General features: G+C 43.1%; 1 protein-coding gene across 2 annotated transcripts in view; it reads right to left on the reverse strand.

The window, feature by feature from the left end:
* Window positions 1-18418, reverse strand: part of tdrd1 (tudor domain containing 1) — an 84572-nt gene that overhangs the window by 39180 nt on the left and 26974 nt on the right. For both annotated transcript variants that reach the window (XM_021575467.3, XM_021575466.3), the window contains exon 12: window positions 16100-16276. In XM_021575467.3, coding sequence (XP_021431142.3) covers window positions 16100-16276 — 177 coding nt within the window. The remainder of the gene's footprint in view (window positions 1-16099; window positions 16277-18418) is intronic.

Consider the following 18418-nt stretch of genomic DNA (forward strand, 5'->3'; position numbering starts at 1 on the left):
AGTGCAGTGCATACAATGTGGTGAGTAGTTGACCCAAAGAGAGATAGAAAGACAATAGTTTACATAAATTCAAAAATAGGAGAAGCAAAAGAGATCTTTTTTTTTTTTTTTCACTTTCACTTTTTTTAGCTAGCAAATGCAGCTAGGTAGTTTAGCCTACTCAAAACACCCAGTTCAAACAGAGAGGGATGCTATGTTAGCTAGCTGGGTATGGCTATCCAACACTGGAACTCTTCCAAGGTAAGCTTTTGGTTTTATTCATTTATTGCCGCCAGTGTAACCGCTAAACTCCTTACTTACTGTACTGCATGATTGTAGAGGGTTTACTAATGCGTTAGTTGTAGTAGCTATGTTGCCTATGACAGCCAATACGGTGACAACGATGTAGGTCCAGCGGTTTTGAGATGATTTGGCTTGGAAAGTTTTTTTCACCTGGTCACAGACAGCTGATGTGTTGTGCACTGGAGTCCACACCCGAAGGGAGAAGTTGAGTGCGCAGATGTGAGAAGGAATTAACAAGCAAAGTGAGCATGCAGTTTGTATGTGGTTGCTATGAAAGTGAACTGTGCTTGCATGTGATCAGGGGTGTATTCATTCGGCAAATTCTGTTCATGTTTAGCAAATGGAACGAAACGTGGATAAACAGACCTTAATTTGTCCAATAGAAACTCTAGTTTGCACCTGTTGAACTAATGATTACACCACATATCAGCTAGATGCAGGCAAGTGTGTGCAAGACGTTATTGAATGTGACACTGTTGGTACTTGGATTACTCAAATTTCTATCAAACCTGTGCACCTACGTTGTAAACTTATGCATAGGCTAGGTTGTAGCAACCTCATGATGGGTATTGGGAAAATTTGAGTAACGTAAACCTATTGATAATCCATTCACCCAGCTCAATGTAATGTGAATGCTAGTCATCCAATATGCTGTAATAGAAATAAGGCTCATAAAAATTATCGTCCTCCCTCATCTTAAAACAGCATCGACCGCTACTGGTCTACAGACAGCCCAACAAGCACAGACAAAGAGTTACTACCCTCTGTACAAGAGATATGGGATGTTAATTGAAGTTCTCTACAATTTTGTTCACAAATTGTTGTACAACTGTTAGTGAGCATTTCTCCTTCGCCAAGATAATTCACCTTGGCAAGAAGCTGATTAAACAGCATGATAAATTACACGGGTGCACCTTGTGCTGGGGAGGGGAGAGAAGGCCACAAAAATGAGCAGTTGTCACACCATGCCAAAGATGTCTCAAGGTGAGGGAGCGTGCAATTGGCATGCTGACCAGCTGTTGCCAGAGAATTTAATGTTCATTTCTCTACCATAAGTCGCCTCCAATGACAATTTCGGTAATTTGGCAGTACGTCCAACCGTCCTCACAACCGCAGACCACGTGTATGGCATTGTGTGGGCAAGTGGTTTGCTGATGTCACTGTTGTCAGAGTGCCCCATGATGGCAGTTACAGTATGGGCTGGCATAAGCTAAAGGACAAAGAACACAATTGCATTATATCGATGACAATTTGAATGCACAAAAAAACTGAGATCCTGAGGCCCATTGTGGGGCCCATTTTTTAAGGTCTGTGACAGATGCATATCTGTATTCCCAGTCATGTGAAATCCATTGATTAGGGCCTAATGAATTTAATTTAACTGACTGACTTCCTCATATGAACTGTAACTCAGTAAAATCAATGTAATTGTTGCATCTTGTGAATATATTTTTGTTCAGTATATTTAATATTTTCACTGAGGCAAGTACACTTACACAGGATATGAATTGAGGAAATTCTCATATCTAGCCCTGTGCGCTCCTTAAATCGTGGCATTGAACATTTCAGCAGCCTGTGTAACATTTGACAATTTTGATTTCTTCTGGAAACAAAGCTAGTTTTATAAGGATGGTATCCACCCAAATCATTTGGGTTCCTGGATCATTTCACAGCATTATAAGGCTGTGTTGAGACAATGACTTATCAATGACACAAGCCCAGCTCAGTTAAGCCCTAGTAGGAAGTGCAGTGCGTGCAGCTCACCTTGCACTAACAAATAACATGAGCATGTCTACTTCTGCTAAGCTTCCCAGTGAAGCAATGAAACAAGCAACCATCCCAGAAGTGCTAAAAATAGCCCACATTAACATATGTAGCTTAAGAAACAAGGTTCGTGAAATCAATAACAGTCCATTATTATCTCAGTCTCATTCTGAACGCCGCATAGTACGTGGATCCGCAAGAACCTTAGCCCTTTTGAATACTCGGCACTACACAAATTGACAGAAATCACTGAAATCATTTATTTATTAATTAACTAAAATAACACAGAATACCATACACTTGCATGAGATAAAAGTCCCTAGTGGACTGACACGATATGACGGCTTGTTACACAATGGAAAGGGAGTGGGAATAGAAAGGTAGGGAGAGTGGCAACTTATCATACATACATTTTGGAAACTACGCTCAGTTACCAGAATACTTAGCATCCTAACCACCGCTCATTCGGATTAGAAATGCAATATCTATAGATATGGTCTTTCTCTGTTGTCACTATTGAAACCAAATCGATACGTCTATGGGTTGTGGCTCGATGTAAGGCTCTTGTTGTCCACCAGAGGTCACAATGTCCTTAGTTGTAGAGCTTCTCTGGTCTTGGGGTGTTTGTTAGCATCAGATGAACCAACAGTTTTATCAAAAGGAGGGATTCTTCCTTCCCACCTCGTGTCTTTTAGTTAAAGTTCTAGGACCACGTTTTACATGCACAGCTACAGACTGTAAATGATTCTGGTCTCTTAGGTGAGGTTCTCTTCTTCTGTAGAAATTGTGAGTTTCAGAGTTATCATTTTCAGCCATGTAGCCACCGCTCCACGCTGTCTGGTTTCAGTACAAAGTTTCTAACCATCTCAACATGTGGACCACGGCTTCACGTATTTTTGCTCTTGTAGTTTTAACCATTCGTGATGATGTCGAGGATACACCGTCTGTCTGCTTGGTCTCAATGGTTGATTCCAGGTTAAGCTACCGACCACTTTACACGCCAGCATCAACCAATGTAAACTTCGTTAGCAAGTCCTTTAAGCACTCTGGCCAAAGGGGGCGTTCCGTCATGCTGACACAAACTCTGAGCTCTTTTGGGCGTGGTTACTGACTGGGCACAAGTTTATATTTAAAACAACTATCCTTTAGAAGGCTAAAATCACATCCGATCTTCAAAAAAGTATATTTAATCATATTTTACACCACATTTAGATGTAAACATGCTACAAAGGACAAGCACACTTTCAGAGTTACTGTTACCTTGATATACCATCCTTAACGGAGTCAAATAAATAAACCATATGACAGGATTATTCTTTCCATCCGCCCAGACCACTAACATTCAGACGTCAGATATTAATGTTCCAATGTCCAATCTTTTGCATTAGAATTTCTGCAAACTATCTATGACAGGCTGTTAAGTCATAAAACCGGTCTAACTCTATCCCTCTCTGGCTATCTGTCAGCCATGTGCCAAGCTGATCTGGCACCTTCGATCCTCACCAAGGAGAGAGAGAATGGGAACATGTATTGATCAAATATTTACTAATGCTGTAGAAATTTGCTTTAAAGCAACATCCAAATCTATCAGATGTAGTGATCACAATATAGTAGCGAACAAAGTTCGAAAGTCTGGGCCTAATATACAGTTTAAGTCAGAAGTTCACATACACCTTAGCCAAATACATTTAAACATTTTTCAAAAATCCTGACATTTCATCCTAGTAAAAATTCCCTGTCTTAGGTTAGTTAGGATCACCACTATTGTAAGAATATGAAATGTCAGAATAATAGTTGAGAGAATGGTTTATTTCAGCTTTAATTTCTTTCATCACATTCCCAGTGGGTCAGAAGTTACATTACACTGAGTTAGTACTTGGTAGCATTGCCTTTAAATTGTTTAACTTGGGTGAAACTTTTTGGGTAGCCTTCCACAAGCTTGGTTGAATTAAGGCTCATTCCTCCTGACAGAGCTGGTGTAACTGAGTCAGGTTTGAAGGTCTCCTTGCTCACACACACTTTTTCAGTTCTGCCAGCAAATGTTCTATACGATTGAAGTCAGGGCTTTGTGATGGCGACTCCAATACCTTGACTTTGTTGTCCTTAAGCCATTTTGCCATAACTTTGGAAGTATGCTTTGGGTCATTGTCCATTTGGAAGACCCATTTGCGACAAAGCTTTAACTTCCTGACTGATGTCTTGAGATGTTGCTTCAATATATCCACATTATTTTCTTACCTCATGATGGCATCCATTTTGTGAAGTGCACCAGTCCCTCCTGCAGCAAAGCACCCCCACAACATGACACTGCCACTCCCGTGCTTCACAGTTGGAATGGTGTTCTTCAGCTTGCAAGCCTCCCCCTTTTTCCTCCAAACATAACAATGGTCATTATGGCCAAACAGTTCTTTTTTTGTTTAATCAGACCAGAAAGACCAAAAAGTACGATCTTTGTCCCCATGTGCAGTTGCAAACCGTAATCTGGCTTTTTTTTATGGCGGTTTAGGAGCAGTGGCTTCTTCCTTGCTGAGCGGCCTTTCAGGTTATGTCGATATAGGACTTGTTTTACTGTGGATATAGATACTTTTGTACCTGTTTCATCCAGCATCTTCACAGGGTCCTTTGCTGCTGTTCTGGTATTGATTTGTACTTTTCGCACCAAAGTACATTCATCTCTAGAAAACAGAACATGTCTCCTTCCTGAGCGGTATGATGGCTGCGAAGTCCCATGGTGTTTATACTTTCGTACTATTGTTTGTACAGATGAACGTGGTACCTTCAGGCATTTGGAAATTGCTCCAAAGGATGAACCAGACTTGGAGGTCTACTATTTATTTGATTTCTTTTGATTTTCCCATGATGTCAAGCAAAGAGGCACTGAGTTTGAAGTTAAGCCTTGAAATTCATCCACAGGTACACCTCCAATTGACTCAAATTATGTCAATTAGCCTATCAGAAGCTTCTAAAGCCATGACATAATTTTCTGGAATATTCCAAGCTGTTTAAAGGCACAGTCAACTTAGTGTATGTAAACTTCTGACCCACTGGAATTGTGATACAGTGAATTAAAAGTGAAATAATCTGTCTGTAAACAATTGTTGGGAAAATGACTTGGGTCATGCACAAAGTAGATGTCCTAACCGACTTGCCTATAGTTAAAAAAAATAAAAAAAATGTGGAGTGGTTGAAAAACGAGTTAATGACTCCAACCTAAGTGTATGTAAACATCAGACTTCAACTGTAGGTGTATAAGAGGTCATACAATGAGTTCTGTAATGATTACTATGTTGTTGATGTAAATCATATTTGTTGGTCTTCTCATGACTTGCCCTTTTGGGTGAGGATCATAGGCGCCAGATTCTCCCGCCTCTCGTTCCACAGTTTCATGACGGTCGTAAAATTCCTTGCAAAACAAACTCTTCACTGCCATGGAGTACTGAAGGAAAGAACCTATGGATAACAAAAATATTCTTCCCACCAAAACGCTCAAAAAATCTGTGGTAGCAGAATCAGAATTAGTTAGGTAACATTGATAAATAAGATGGTTTATTTACATAATAATGCTTATGTGAGATATTTGTCATTAGGATGTTTTCTTTTGGATAATACTGTTGGCAGTTGCATTTTCCTCTCTCTTCTCTGCTTGGGCTTAGTCACTTGAGGCCCAGAGAGGGGAGAGGTCAGGCTTGTCTTCATATGTCAATGTATCTGTTAAACCATGTGAAGGGCTCCACAATGTCTGTACACCAGTCACTCCCTACTTTTCCCATTGGGGGAGGAGTATGGCAGTGTCTGGAACTATTGTATGTTCCCTCTGAGGTTTCCCTTATCTTGATTTAGTATATGACCTAAAAGGCTCACTGTCTTTTCTGATCTTGTCCAGGAGGGGGTGTTTTTGAGATATGATATATTGATATATGCCATTGGATGCTGTCTGGCTATGGGATACTCCTCTCTCAAGTAAAAGGCCCTTTGTAATGTTCCTAAGATCTGTTATTCGTCATGTGAGTTGAGATGGGTGTGTCTTGGTTATAAATGATACTAAGAACTGTTCATTTACAGACACTGAATTGATCTGAGAGTCACAGGGCTATGGTGAAGCTCATATATGATTAAAGATGGACTTTATAATATACTCTGACTTGTGTGGTTTGCTCTCTCAATGTTTAGTAATACAGGAAATTACCATGACACATCCAAAAGTGGAGGAATAAACCATATTTCTGTATTCTAAACAGTTTGAAGGGTCTGTGTGTACATAAAATCATTACTAATTTGAGACGTAAGGACAGTAGAACAACATCACTATCTCTGAATGTGTATATTTTCCAGTGATCAGATTAACATCCACAAATAAATAAAAAAATGTAACTATTTGTGAGAAGATTGAGAAGATAGACTTCTAAATGAGAGAATTAATTTTCATATGAAGTCTTAACCACGTGAGCACAGACATGTAAATCATGTCTGTGCTCCCCCCCGAGGGCTTACATAGATAGGACTGGTTACGAAATTTACATTAGAGACCAAGCAGGCGGACGGTGTGAACAGGACGACACGAATCGTTAAGAAATCTAAAAAACTAAAGACCAGACATGCGTGCCCAAGCTGAAATGGTTACTACTCTACATGCCAGAGTGAGCGTAAAGGTATTGGAAGAAGCTAGACAAACTTTCACAAGTGAAAAAGATGAAGACAACACAGGAATATTCAGCAAAAAAAGAAGCGTCCCCTTTTCAGGACCCTGTCTTTCAAAGATAATCTGTACAAATCCAAGTAACTTCACAGATCTTCATTGTAAAGGGTTTAAACACCGTTTCCCATGCTTGTTCAATGAACCATAAACAATTAAATGAACATTCACCTGTGGAACGGTCAGTAAGACACTAACAACCAAAAGAAAGATGCCCAGGGTCCCTGCTCATCTGCGTGAACGTGCCTTAGGCATGCTGCAAGGAGGCATGAGGACTGCAGATGTGGCCAGGGCAGTAAACTACAATGTCCATACTGTGAGACACTTAAGACAACGCCACAGGGAGACAGGACGGACAGCTGATCATCCTTGCAGTAGCAGACCACGTGTAACACCTGAACTAGATCGGTACATCCGAACATCACGCCTGCGGGACAGGTACAGGATGGCAACAACTGCCCGAGTTACACCAGGAACGCACAATCCCTCCATCAGGGCACAGACTGTCTGCAATAGGCTGATAGAGGAAGGACTGAGATCTTGTAGGCCTGTTGTAAAGGCAGGTCCTCACCAGACATCACCGGCAACAACGTCGCCTATGGGCACAAAGCCACCTTTTTGTCATTGCAGGCAATCTCAACGCTGTGCGTTACAGGGAAGACATCCTCCTCCCTCATGTGGTACCCTTCCTGCAGGCTCATCCTGACATGACCCTCCAGCTTGACAATGCCACCAACCATGCTGCTCGTTCTGTGCGTGACTTCCTACAAGACAGGAATGTCTGTTCTGCCATGGCCAGCGAAGAGCCCGGATTTCAATCCCATTGAGCACGTCTGACTTTTACTTTTTAACCCCCCTTTGTTCAGGGACACATTATTCAATTTCTGTTAGTCACATGTCTATGAAACTTGTTCAGTTTATGTCACAGTTGTTGAATCTTATGTTCATACAGATATTTACACAAATTACAAAAAATTATTTCGAATGTGCGGCCGTACATGTGGAAAGTATTCACATTTCCTACTTCTCAGCAGATGTATGTAGTCCACTCTCTTTCCCTCTCTTTATCGGTCCCCACCCTTTTCCATTGTCTAAAAATCTGTCAGTCAGGTTTAGTCCACTAGGGACTTTGGTGACTCTAGTAAGCTATTCTGTTGGTGTGTTTATGTAATTTTGTGATTATTTAGTAAATAAATTAAGCAAATTTGTATATCGCTGATTCATCATTTATGCTAGGGTTGTGCAAATATCCAAGAGTTTTGGAGTGAAGGCAAATGAGAATAAATGGACTGACTGATGTAAGAGATAATGATAAAGTTTCGTCCGGAGATAGTAACTCGTTAAATAACTTTGTGGTGCACCAGATTACTAATTAATTAACTGTTACATGAGTAATTTAAATCGCATAATAATTTAACGTTGTACGTAATTATATTATGAAATAACAGTCAATCACATTAAATGATAGTCAAGACACGACTTTCTATGGTGTGTAATGAGGAGCAACCAGACACTGCACTTGACACATTTATGAAATTGCTTGTTCTAGTTACTAATAAGCATGTACCCAGTAAGAAAATGTATGTAAAAAATGTTTAAATCCCCGTATATTGATGAGGAATTGAAAAATTGTATGGTTGAGCGGGATGAGGCATAAGGTATGGCAAATAAGTCTGGCAGCCCAACTGATTGACAAACTTATTGCAATTTGAAAAATCATGACTATGCTGAATAAAAATAAAAATGACACAATGACATGAAGTTGGATGGAAAATTACTCAGGATAATAGCAGACGTTATTGCCAAAACGATTTGCCATATCTTCAATTTAAGCTAAATAGAAAGTGTTTGCCTTCAGGCCTAGAGGCAAGCAAAAGTATTTCCTCTACCCAAGAATAGTAAAGCCCCCTTTACTGGCTCAAATAGTGGACCAATCAGCCAGTTAGCTCAGCAAACTTTTGGAAAAATTGTGTTTGACCAGATACAAAGCTATTTTACTATGAACAAATTGACAGACTCAGGTTGCTTATAGGGAAGGACTTTCAACAAGCACACCACTTACACAAATGACTGATTGATGATCAAAAGACCAAAAGATTATGGGAGCTGTTTTGTTACACTTCAGTGAGGTTTTGCCATTATTGATCATAGACTGCTGCTGGAAAGAAGTGTGTGTTATGGCTTTATTTCCATTCTATAATGTGGATAAAGAGTTACCTGTCTAACAGAACACGAAGGCTGTTTTTTAATGGAAGCCTCTCCAAAATAATCAAGGAAGAATCAAGAATTCCCCAGGGCAGCTGTCTAGAACCCATACTTAAAAACAAAAATCATTACTAATGACATGCGTAAAGTAAAGCCAGTATGTCTGTGGATGACTCAACACTACACACTTCAGCTACTACAGCAAGTGAAATTATTGCAACACTTAAAGAGCTGCAGTTAGTTTCAGAATGGGTGCAAGACAAGTTAGTTAGTCCTAAATATTTAAAAAACAAAAAGCATTGTATTTGGGACAAATCATTCACTAAAACCTAAACCAAAACTTGTCTTACTCGTTGTCTTACCCGCTGTTGTTTTAGCTAGCTCTCCCAATCAACACCTGTGATTGCTTTATGGCTCTTTCAAATGTAAATATGCCTTGTATACTGTTGTTTAGGATAGTTTTCATTGTTTTAGTTTACTACGAAGCCCCTAGTCCCACTCAACATGCCTCAGATGCCTCCTTTGTCCCACCTCCCACACATGCATGCCACCCAGCAAAACTAGCGAGTCCAGAGATGCAACCTCTTATCACTCAGTGCCTGGATTTTCCTCCACTGTACCCGCACCCCACCATACCCGTCTGCACATTATGCCCTGAATCAAGTCTACCACGCCCAGAAATCTGCTCCTTTTATTATTTGTCCCCCACACACTAGACGACCAGTTTTGATAGCCTTTAGCCATACCCTCATCCTACTCCTCCTCTGTTCCTCGGGTGATGTGGAGGTTAACCCAGGCCTTGTGTGTCCCCAGGAAGTCTCATTGCTTTACTTCTATAACTGCAAAAACCTTGGTTTCATGCATGTTAACATCAGAAGCCTCCTCCCTAAGTTTGTTTTACTCACTGCTTTAGCAGACTCCGCCAACCCGGATGTCCTTGCCATGTCCGAATCCTGGCTTAGGAAGGCCACGAAAAATTGAGATTTCCATACCCAACTACAACATTTTCCATCAAGATAGAACTGCCAAAGGGATCTACTCCAGAGATAGCCTGCAAAGTTCTGTCATACTTTCCAGGTCTATGCCCAAACAGTTCGAGCTTCAAATTTTTTAAATGAATCTCCCCAGAAACAAGTCTCTCACTGTTGCCACCTGTTACAGACACCCCCCTCAGCTCCCAGCTGTGCCCTGGACACCATATGTGAATTGATTGCCCCCCATCTATCTCCAGATTTCGTTCTGTTACGTGACCTAAACTGGGATATGCTGAACACCCCCAGCAGTACTACAATCTAAACTAGATACCCTCAATCTCACACAAATTATCAAGGAACCCAAATCAAATCAAAGTTTGTCCGTGCGCAAAATGTATTAGGTGAACAAAAGGTAGGTAAAGAAATAAAAACAACAGTAAAAAAGACAGGCTATATAGAGTAGCAAGGCTATTAAAGTAGCGAGGCGACATAATGCAAACAGCCCGGGTAGGGGGTAAAAACTGTTGAGAAGCCTTTTTGTCCTAGACTTGGCACTCCGGTTCCGCTTGCCATGCGGTAGTAGAGAGATCACGCTATGACTGGGGTGGCTGTGCTCTTTGACAATTTTTAGGGCCTTCCTCTGCCACCGCCTGGTGTAGAGGTTCTGGATGGCAGGCAGCTTAGCCCCAGTGATGTACTGGGCTGTACGCACAACCCTCTGTAGTGCCTTGCGGTCGGAGGCCGAGCAATTGCTGTACCAGACAGTGATGCAACCATGCTCTCGATGTTGCAGCTGTAGAACCTTTTGAGGATCTCAGGACCCATGCCAAATCTTTTCAGTTTCCTGATAGGAATAGCTTTGTCGTGCCCTCTTCACGACTGTCTTGGTGTGTTTGGACCTTTCTAGTTTGTTGTTGATGTGGACACCGAGGAACTTGAAGCTCTCAACTTGCTCCACTACAGACCCATCGATGAGAATGGGGGCGTGCTAACTCCTTTTCCTGTAGTCCACAATCTTATTCTTGTTACATTGAGGTATAGGCTGTTATTCGGGGACCACCTGGCCAGGTGTCTGACCACCGCCCTATAGGCTGTCTCGTCGTTGTCGGTGATCAGGCCTACCACTGTTGTGTAATCAGCAAACTTAATGATGGTGTTGGAGTCGTGCCTGGCCATGCAGTCGTGGGTGAACAGGGAGTACAGGAGGGTACTGAGCACACACCCTTGTGGAGCTTCAGTGTTGAGGATCAGCCTGGCAGATGTGTTGCTACCTACCCTCACCACCTGGGGGCGGCCCGTCAGGAAGTCCAGGATCCAGTTGCAGAGGGAGGTGTTTAGTCCCAGGATCCTTAGCTTAGTGATAAGCTTTGAGGGTACTATGGTGTTGAATGCTGAGCTGTAGTCAATGAACAGCATTCTCACATAAGTGTTCCTTTTTTTCAGGTGGGTAAGGGCAGTGTGGAGTGCAATAGAGATTGCATCATCTGTAGATCTGTTTGGGCAGTATGAAATTGGAGTGGGTCTAGGGTTTCTGGGATAATGGTGTTGATGTGAGCCATTACCAACCTTTCAATGCACTTCATGGCCATGGACGTGAGTGCTACGGGTCTGTAGTCATTTAGGCAGGTTGCCTTTGTGTTCTTGCGCACAGGGACTATGGTGGTCTGCTTGAAACATGTTGTTATTACAGACTCAATCAGGGACATGTTGAAAATGTCAGTGAAGACACCTGCCAGTTGGTCAGCACATGCCCGGAGCACACGTCCTGGTAATCCGTCTGGCCCCGCAGCCTTGTGTATGTTGACCTGTTTATTAAAGGTCTTACTCACGTCAGCTATGGAGAGCGTGATCACACAGTTGTCCGGAACAGCTGATGCACTCATGCATGCCTCAGTGGTGCTTGCCTCGAAGCGAGCATAGAAGTGATTTAGCTCGTCTGGTAGGCTCGGGTCACTGGGCAGCTAGCGGCTGTGCTTCCCTTTGTAGTCTGTAATAGTTTGCAAGCCCTGTCACATAAGACGAGCGTCAGAGCCGGTGTAGTATGATTCAATCTTAGTCCTATATTGACCCTTTGCCGGTTTGATGGTTCGTTGCAGGACATAGCAGGATTTCTTGTAAACTTCCGGGTTAGAGTCCCATACCTTGAAAGCGGCAGCTCTACCCTTTAACTCAGTGTGAATGTTGCCTGTAATCCATGGCTTCTGGTTGGGGTATGTACGTACAGTCACTGTGGGGACAACGTCCTCGATTCAATTATTGATAAAGCCAGTGACTGATGTGGTGTACTCCTCAATGCCATCGGAAGAATTCCGGAACATGTTCCAGTCTGTGATAGCAAAACAGTTCTTCAGCATCTGCTTCAACTGACCACTTTTTTATAGACCGAGTCACTGGTGCTACCTGCTTTCATTTTTGCTTGTAAGCAGGAATCAGGAGGATAGAGTTGTGGTCGGATTTACCAAATGGAGGGCGAGGGAGAGCTTTGGACACGTTTCTGTGTGTGGAGTTGTTAAGGGAATTTTTATCAATGATGATTAATTTTGTATACATTTCAAATCAAGACTGACTAGTCCAAATGCTATTATGTACTGTACATAATGAATTTTCTCTCTTGCTCCCATTCCCAATTGTATATAATATAGTCAGGAGTTTAGTAACAATGACGGTCTGTTCCTTTGTACAAATGAATGAACTATCTCCAGACTGTCTAGAATGCTGATTTACACTGACTGACCTTGGCTTCAGGCGAGGAGGGAAGGCTCGAGAACTATAGGGCCTCTCTACCCGTGTGAGAACATTTAGAAAACGCTGACGTCATTTTCAGTTTATAACCTGTGGAAAAATGTGTATGTACCAGTACTCTCTTGAATTAAACGCTGTTACCTGACTTTTAAGACCGGGGCTCTGTCCATTCTTATAAATATATAGGGTTTTACAAACCCTTCGAATGCATTGACAGAGTATGTAATTCTGATTGGTCAATAATACAGAGGAATTTAGAATTCCTTCAACAGGAGTACAGGTGATATCGAATGTTTTTCCCTCTGGTTGCACATTTAACACGTTGATGGACATTTGGAAGAACTGATTCAAGTTTCCCTGCATTAAAGTCTCCGGCCACTGGGAGCGCCGAACCTGGGTGAGTGGTTTCCTGTTTGCTTATTTCCTTATACAGCTGTGAGTGCGGTCTTAGTGCCAGCATCTGTCTGTGGTGGTAAATAAACAGCCACGAAAAGAACAGCTGAAAACTCTCTAGGCAAGTAGTGTGGCCTGCAATTTATCACAATATACTCTACTTCAGGCGAGCAAAATCTAGAGCCACCAGATACAACCTTAAATCTGTAAACATAGGCACCCTCAGATATTATCCTGACCAACTTGCCCTCCAAATGCACCTCTGCTGTTTTCAATCAGGATCTCAGCTATCACTGCCTCATTGCCAGCATTCAAACGACAACCCCTCATCATTGTCAAACACTCCCTAAAACACTTCTGCGAGCAAGCCTTTCTAAATCGGCCTGGCCCGGGTATCCTGGAAGGATATTGACCTCATCCCGTCAGTCGAGGATGCCTGGTTGTTCTTTAACAAGTAATTTCCTCACCATCTTAAATAAGTATGCCCCTTTCAAATAATGTAGAACTAAGAACAGAAATAGCCTTTGGTTCACTCCAGACCTGACTGCCCTCGACCAGGACAAAAACAACCTGTGGCGTTCTGCACTAGCATCAAATAGTCCCCGCAATATGCAACTTTCAGGGAAGTCAGGAACCAATACACGCAGTCAGTCAGGAAAGCAAAGGCTAGCTATTTCAAACAGAAATTTGCATTCTGTAGCTCTAACTCCAAAAGGTTTTAGGACACAAGTCCATGGAGAATAAGAGCACCTACTCCCAGCTGCCCACTGCACTGAGGCGAGGTAACACTGTCACCAACGAAAAATCCACGATAATCGATAATCATCTCTCAACGGCTGGCCATGCTTTCCTCCTGGCAAACCCAACCCCGGCCAACAGCTCCGCAGCCCCCTCTTCAAAGGGGGAGACACCCTGGACCCAAACTGTTACAGACCTATATCCATCCTGCCCTAACTTTTTTTAAAGTCTTCGAAAGCCAAGTTAACAAACAGATAACCATTTCAAATCCCACCATACCTTCTCCACTGTGCAATCCGGTTTCCGAGCTGGTCACGGGTGCACCTCAGCCACGCTCAGGGTACTAAACGATATCATAACCGCCATCGATAAAAAACAACACTGTGCAGCAGTCTTTATCGACCTGACTAAGGCTTTCGACTCTGTCAATCACCGTATTCTTATCGGCGGACTCAACAGCCTTGGTTTCTCAAATGACTGCCTCGCCTGGTTCACCAACTACTTCTCAGACAAAGTTCAGTGTGTCAAATTGGAGGGCCTGTTGTCGGGACCTCTGGCAGTCTCCATGGGGGTAGCACAGGGTTCAATTCTCGGGCCGACTCTTTTCTCTGTATATATCAACGATGTTGCTCTTGCTGCGGGTGATTCCCTGATCCACCTCTACGCAGACGACACCATTCTGTATACATCTGGCCCTTCTTTGGACACTGTTAACCAACCTCCAAACGAGCTTCAATGCCATACAACTCTCCTTCCGTGGCCTCCAACTGCTCTTAAACGCGAGTAAAACCAAATGCATGCTTTTCAACTGTTCGCTGCCCGCACCCTTAGAATATGTGGACAACTACAAATACCTAGGTGTCTGGCTAGACTGTAAACTCTCCTTCCAGACTCATATTAAACATCTTCAATCCAAAATTAAATCTAGAATCGGCATCCTATTTAGCAAAAAAAGCCTCCTTCACTCACGCCACCATACATACCCTCGTAAAACTGACCATCCTACCGATCCTCGACTTGAGCAAAGTCATTTACAAAATAGCTTCAAATATTCTACTCGGCAAACTGGATGCTGTGCATAGCCCACCTGTAAATAGCCCACCCAATCTACCTCATCCCCATATTTATTTACTTTTCTGCTCTTGCACGCCAGTATTTGTACTTGCACATCATCTGCTCATCTATTCACCCGTGTTAATTTGCTAAATTGTAATTACGCCGCTACTATGGCCTATTTATTGCCTTACCTCCTCATGCCATTTGCACACACTGTACACAGACTTTCTTTTTTTTCTATTGTGTTATTGAATGTACGCTTGTTTATTCCATGTGTAACTCTGTTGTTGTTTGCGTCACACTGCTTTGCTTTATCTTGGCCAGGTCGCAGTTGTAAATGAGAACTTGTTCTCAACAAGCTTACCTGGTGAAATAAAGATGAAATCAAATTGAAAAAATTCACAACTTGTAATAAATGGTGTGGAAATTGGTTGGTGACTAAACTCCTTGGAGTAACCCTGGATTGTAAACTGTCATTGTCAAAATGCTGATACAATTCTTAACAGCACTATCAACTATCAAGGCAGGTCCTACAGGCTCTAGGTTTGTCACTCCTGGACTACTGTTCAGTAGTGTGGTCAGGTGCCACAAGATGGACCTCTGAAAATTACAATTGGCTCAGAACAGGGCAGTTGGCCCTTGGATGTACACGGAGAGCCAACACGTAAATCTCTCATGGCTCACTACTTGTTTTTGTAAGTGTTGACATGCTGAATGCACCGAGTCGTCTGTTTAAACTACTTGCACACAGCTCGGACACCCATGCATACCCCACAAGACATGCCACCAGAGGTCTCTTCACAGTCCCCAAGTCAAGAACAGACTACGGGAGCAGGGTACTACAGAGGCATGGCTATATGGGAACATTATTCCACATCAGATAACTGATGCAAGCAGTAGAATCAGATTTATTTTAAGAACTAGATACATTTACACATTATGGAACAGCGGGGACTGAAGAGACAGGAACACACACAAATGATAATACATGCACTCTACACACGTAGACAAGGATTCTGTATTGTAGATATGTGGTAGTAGAGTAGTGGTCTGAGGGAACACACTTCATGTGTTGTGAAAAGTGTTATGAAATGTAATGTCAAGTAATATCTTAAATTGTAAAACTGCCATATTGTTGCTGGACCCCAGGAAGAGTAGCTGTTGCCATGATAACAGCTAATGAGGATCCTTAATAAAACACAAAGAAATTAAGCAAAAGCGTATTGATGGGTTGTCACTAGGTTGTACTCACTGGCATTGTCCAGTTTCTGACAGATTATGTCATAAGGTGACTGCAGGTGCGTCACCATGGCAGCGAAGGTGTCTCCCAGTCCCTGGGTCAGAGGGTCAGGTGGCTGTGCCTCCATGTTCTCGTTCTTACCCCCCGACTGGCGGCGGAAGTTTTCCAGGGACGCACTCACCAGGGAGTCTGGCGCAGAGGGGAGCAGAGGGGGAATAGCAACTAAATATTAAAACAAACTGGAGAAAACCTTTACCTTGTAAACTCAAAAAGAAACGTCCTCTCACTGTCGACTGCGTTTCTTTTCAGCAAATTTAACAAATATTTGTATGAACATAAGATTAAACAGACAAACTGAACAAGTTCCACAGACATGTGACTAACAGAAATGGAATAATGTGTCCCTGAACAAAGGGGGGTTGAGAGCCGGGCTCCTCGCTGGCCATGGCAGAACACAGACATTCCTGTCTTGCAGGAAATCATGCACAGAACGAGCAGTATGGCTGGTGGCATTTTCATGCTAGAGGGTCATGTCAGGATGAGCCTGCAGGAAGGGTACCACATGAGGGAGTCTTCCCTGTGATGCACAGCGTTGAGATTGCTTGCAATGTCAACAAGCTCAGCCCGATGATGCTGTGACACACTGCCCCAGACCATGACAGACCCTCCACATCGATCCCGCTCCCGAGTACAGGCCTCGGTGCAACGCTCATTCCTTCGACGATAAACGCGAATCTGACCATCACCCCTGGTGAGACAAAACCGCGACTCGTCAGTGAAGAGCACTTTTTGCCAGTCCTGTCTGGTCCAGCGACGATGGGTTTGTGCCCATAGGCAACGATGTTGCCGGTGATGTCCATTGAGGACCTGCCTTACAATAGGCCTACAAGCCCTCAGTCCAGCCTCTTTCAGCCTATTGCGGACAGTCTGTGTACTGATGGAGGGATTGTGCACTCCTGGTCTAACTCGGGCAGTTGTTGCCATCCTGTACCTGTCCCGCAGGTGTGATGTTCGGGTGTACCGATCCTGTGCAGGTTTGTTACACTTGGTCTGCCATGGCGAGGACGATCAGCTGTCTATCCTGTCTCCCTGTAGCGCTGTCTTAGGCGTCTCACAGTACGGCCACATCTGCAGTCCTCATGCCTCCTTGCAGCATGCCTAAGGCACGTTCACGCAGATGAGCAGGGACCCTGGGCATCTTTCTTTTGGTATTTTTTCATAGTCAGTAGAAAGGCCTCTTTAGTTTCCTAAGTTTTCATAACTGTGGCCTTAATTGCCTACCGTCTGTAAGCTGTTAGTGTCTTAATGACCGTTCCACAGGTGCATGTTCATTAATTGTTTATGGTTCATTGAACAAGCATGGGAAACAGTGTTTAAACCCTTTACAACACATATGTCAGAGTCAAGGCCCGCGGGCCACATCCGGCCCGCAAGAAGGTTTTTTACGGCCCCTGGGATGATCTTGATTTATTATTAGAACCGGCCCGCAGCAAGCCGGCAGCCCGCAGATCTTTTACACGCACCAATACTACATTTCCCACAATGCAAAGGTGACGCACCGAGCAGTAGGCTGCTTCATTTCAATATTTATTGGCACAGCAGTCGTCAGCATCACAGTAAAATTAACTTTCAGATACCCATCAAAAATGGCAAAACGGAAGGTGGATACTGAGAACCGGGGGTTTCAAACAAGGTGGGAGTCGGAGTATATGTTCACTAAGGTAGCTGGAAAACCTGTGTGTCTTCTGTGTGGAGAAAGTGTGGCGGTACTGAAAGAGTATAATCTGAGACGACATTATGAAACGAAACACGCGGACAAAAACAAGAATATGGACATGGAACAAAGGCTACAAAAGGCAGAGGAATTAAAACGAGGCCTCAAATCTCGACAGGCTCTGTTCAAAAAAGCCAAATCACAAGGCCAGGCTGCTGTCAAGGCCAGTTTTATTTTGGCAGAAGAGATCGCTAAATCAGCCCGGCCATTTACGGAGGGGGATTTCATCAAAAACTGCATGATTAAAGTTTGTGACGAAGTTTGCCCAGAAAAAAGGCAACTCTTTTTAAATGTGAGTCTGAGCAGAAACACCATTGCCGAGAGAGTAGACCAGTTGTCCATCAATCTAAAAGAGCAGCTTGTGAAAAAGGGAAAAGATTTTATTGCATATTCCTTGGCTGTGGATGAGAGCACCGACATTTCTGACATTGCCCAGTTGTCAATTTTCATCCGCGGAGTGGACTCCAGCCTAAGCGTGACAGAGGAGTTTTTGGCTTTACGTCCTATGCATGGCACAACTACGGGGCATGATTTGTATGAAGAGGTGTCAAGATGTG

Source organism: Oncorhynchus mykiss, chromosome 20 (genome assembly GCF_057628025.1).
Source record: "Oncorhynchus mykiss isolate SJ-2025 chromosome 20, ASM5762802v1, whole genome shotgun sequence".
Lineage (NCBI taxonomy): Eukaryota > Metazoa > Chordata > Actinopteri > Salmoniformes > Salmonidae > Oncorhynchus > Oncorhynchus mykiss.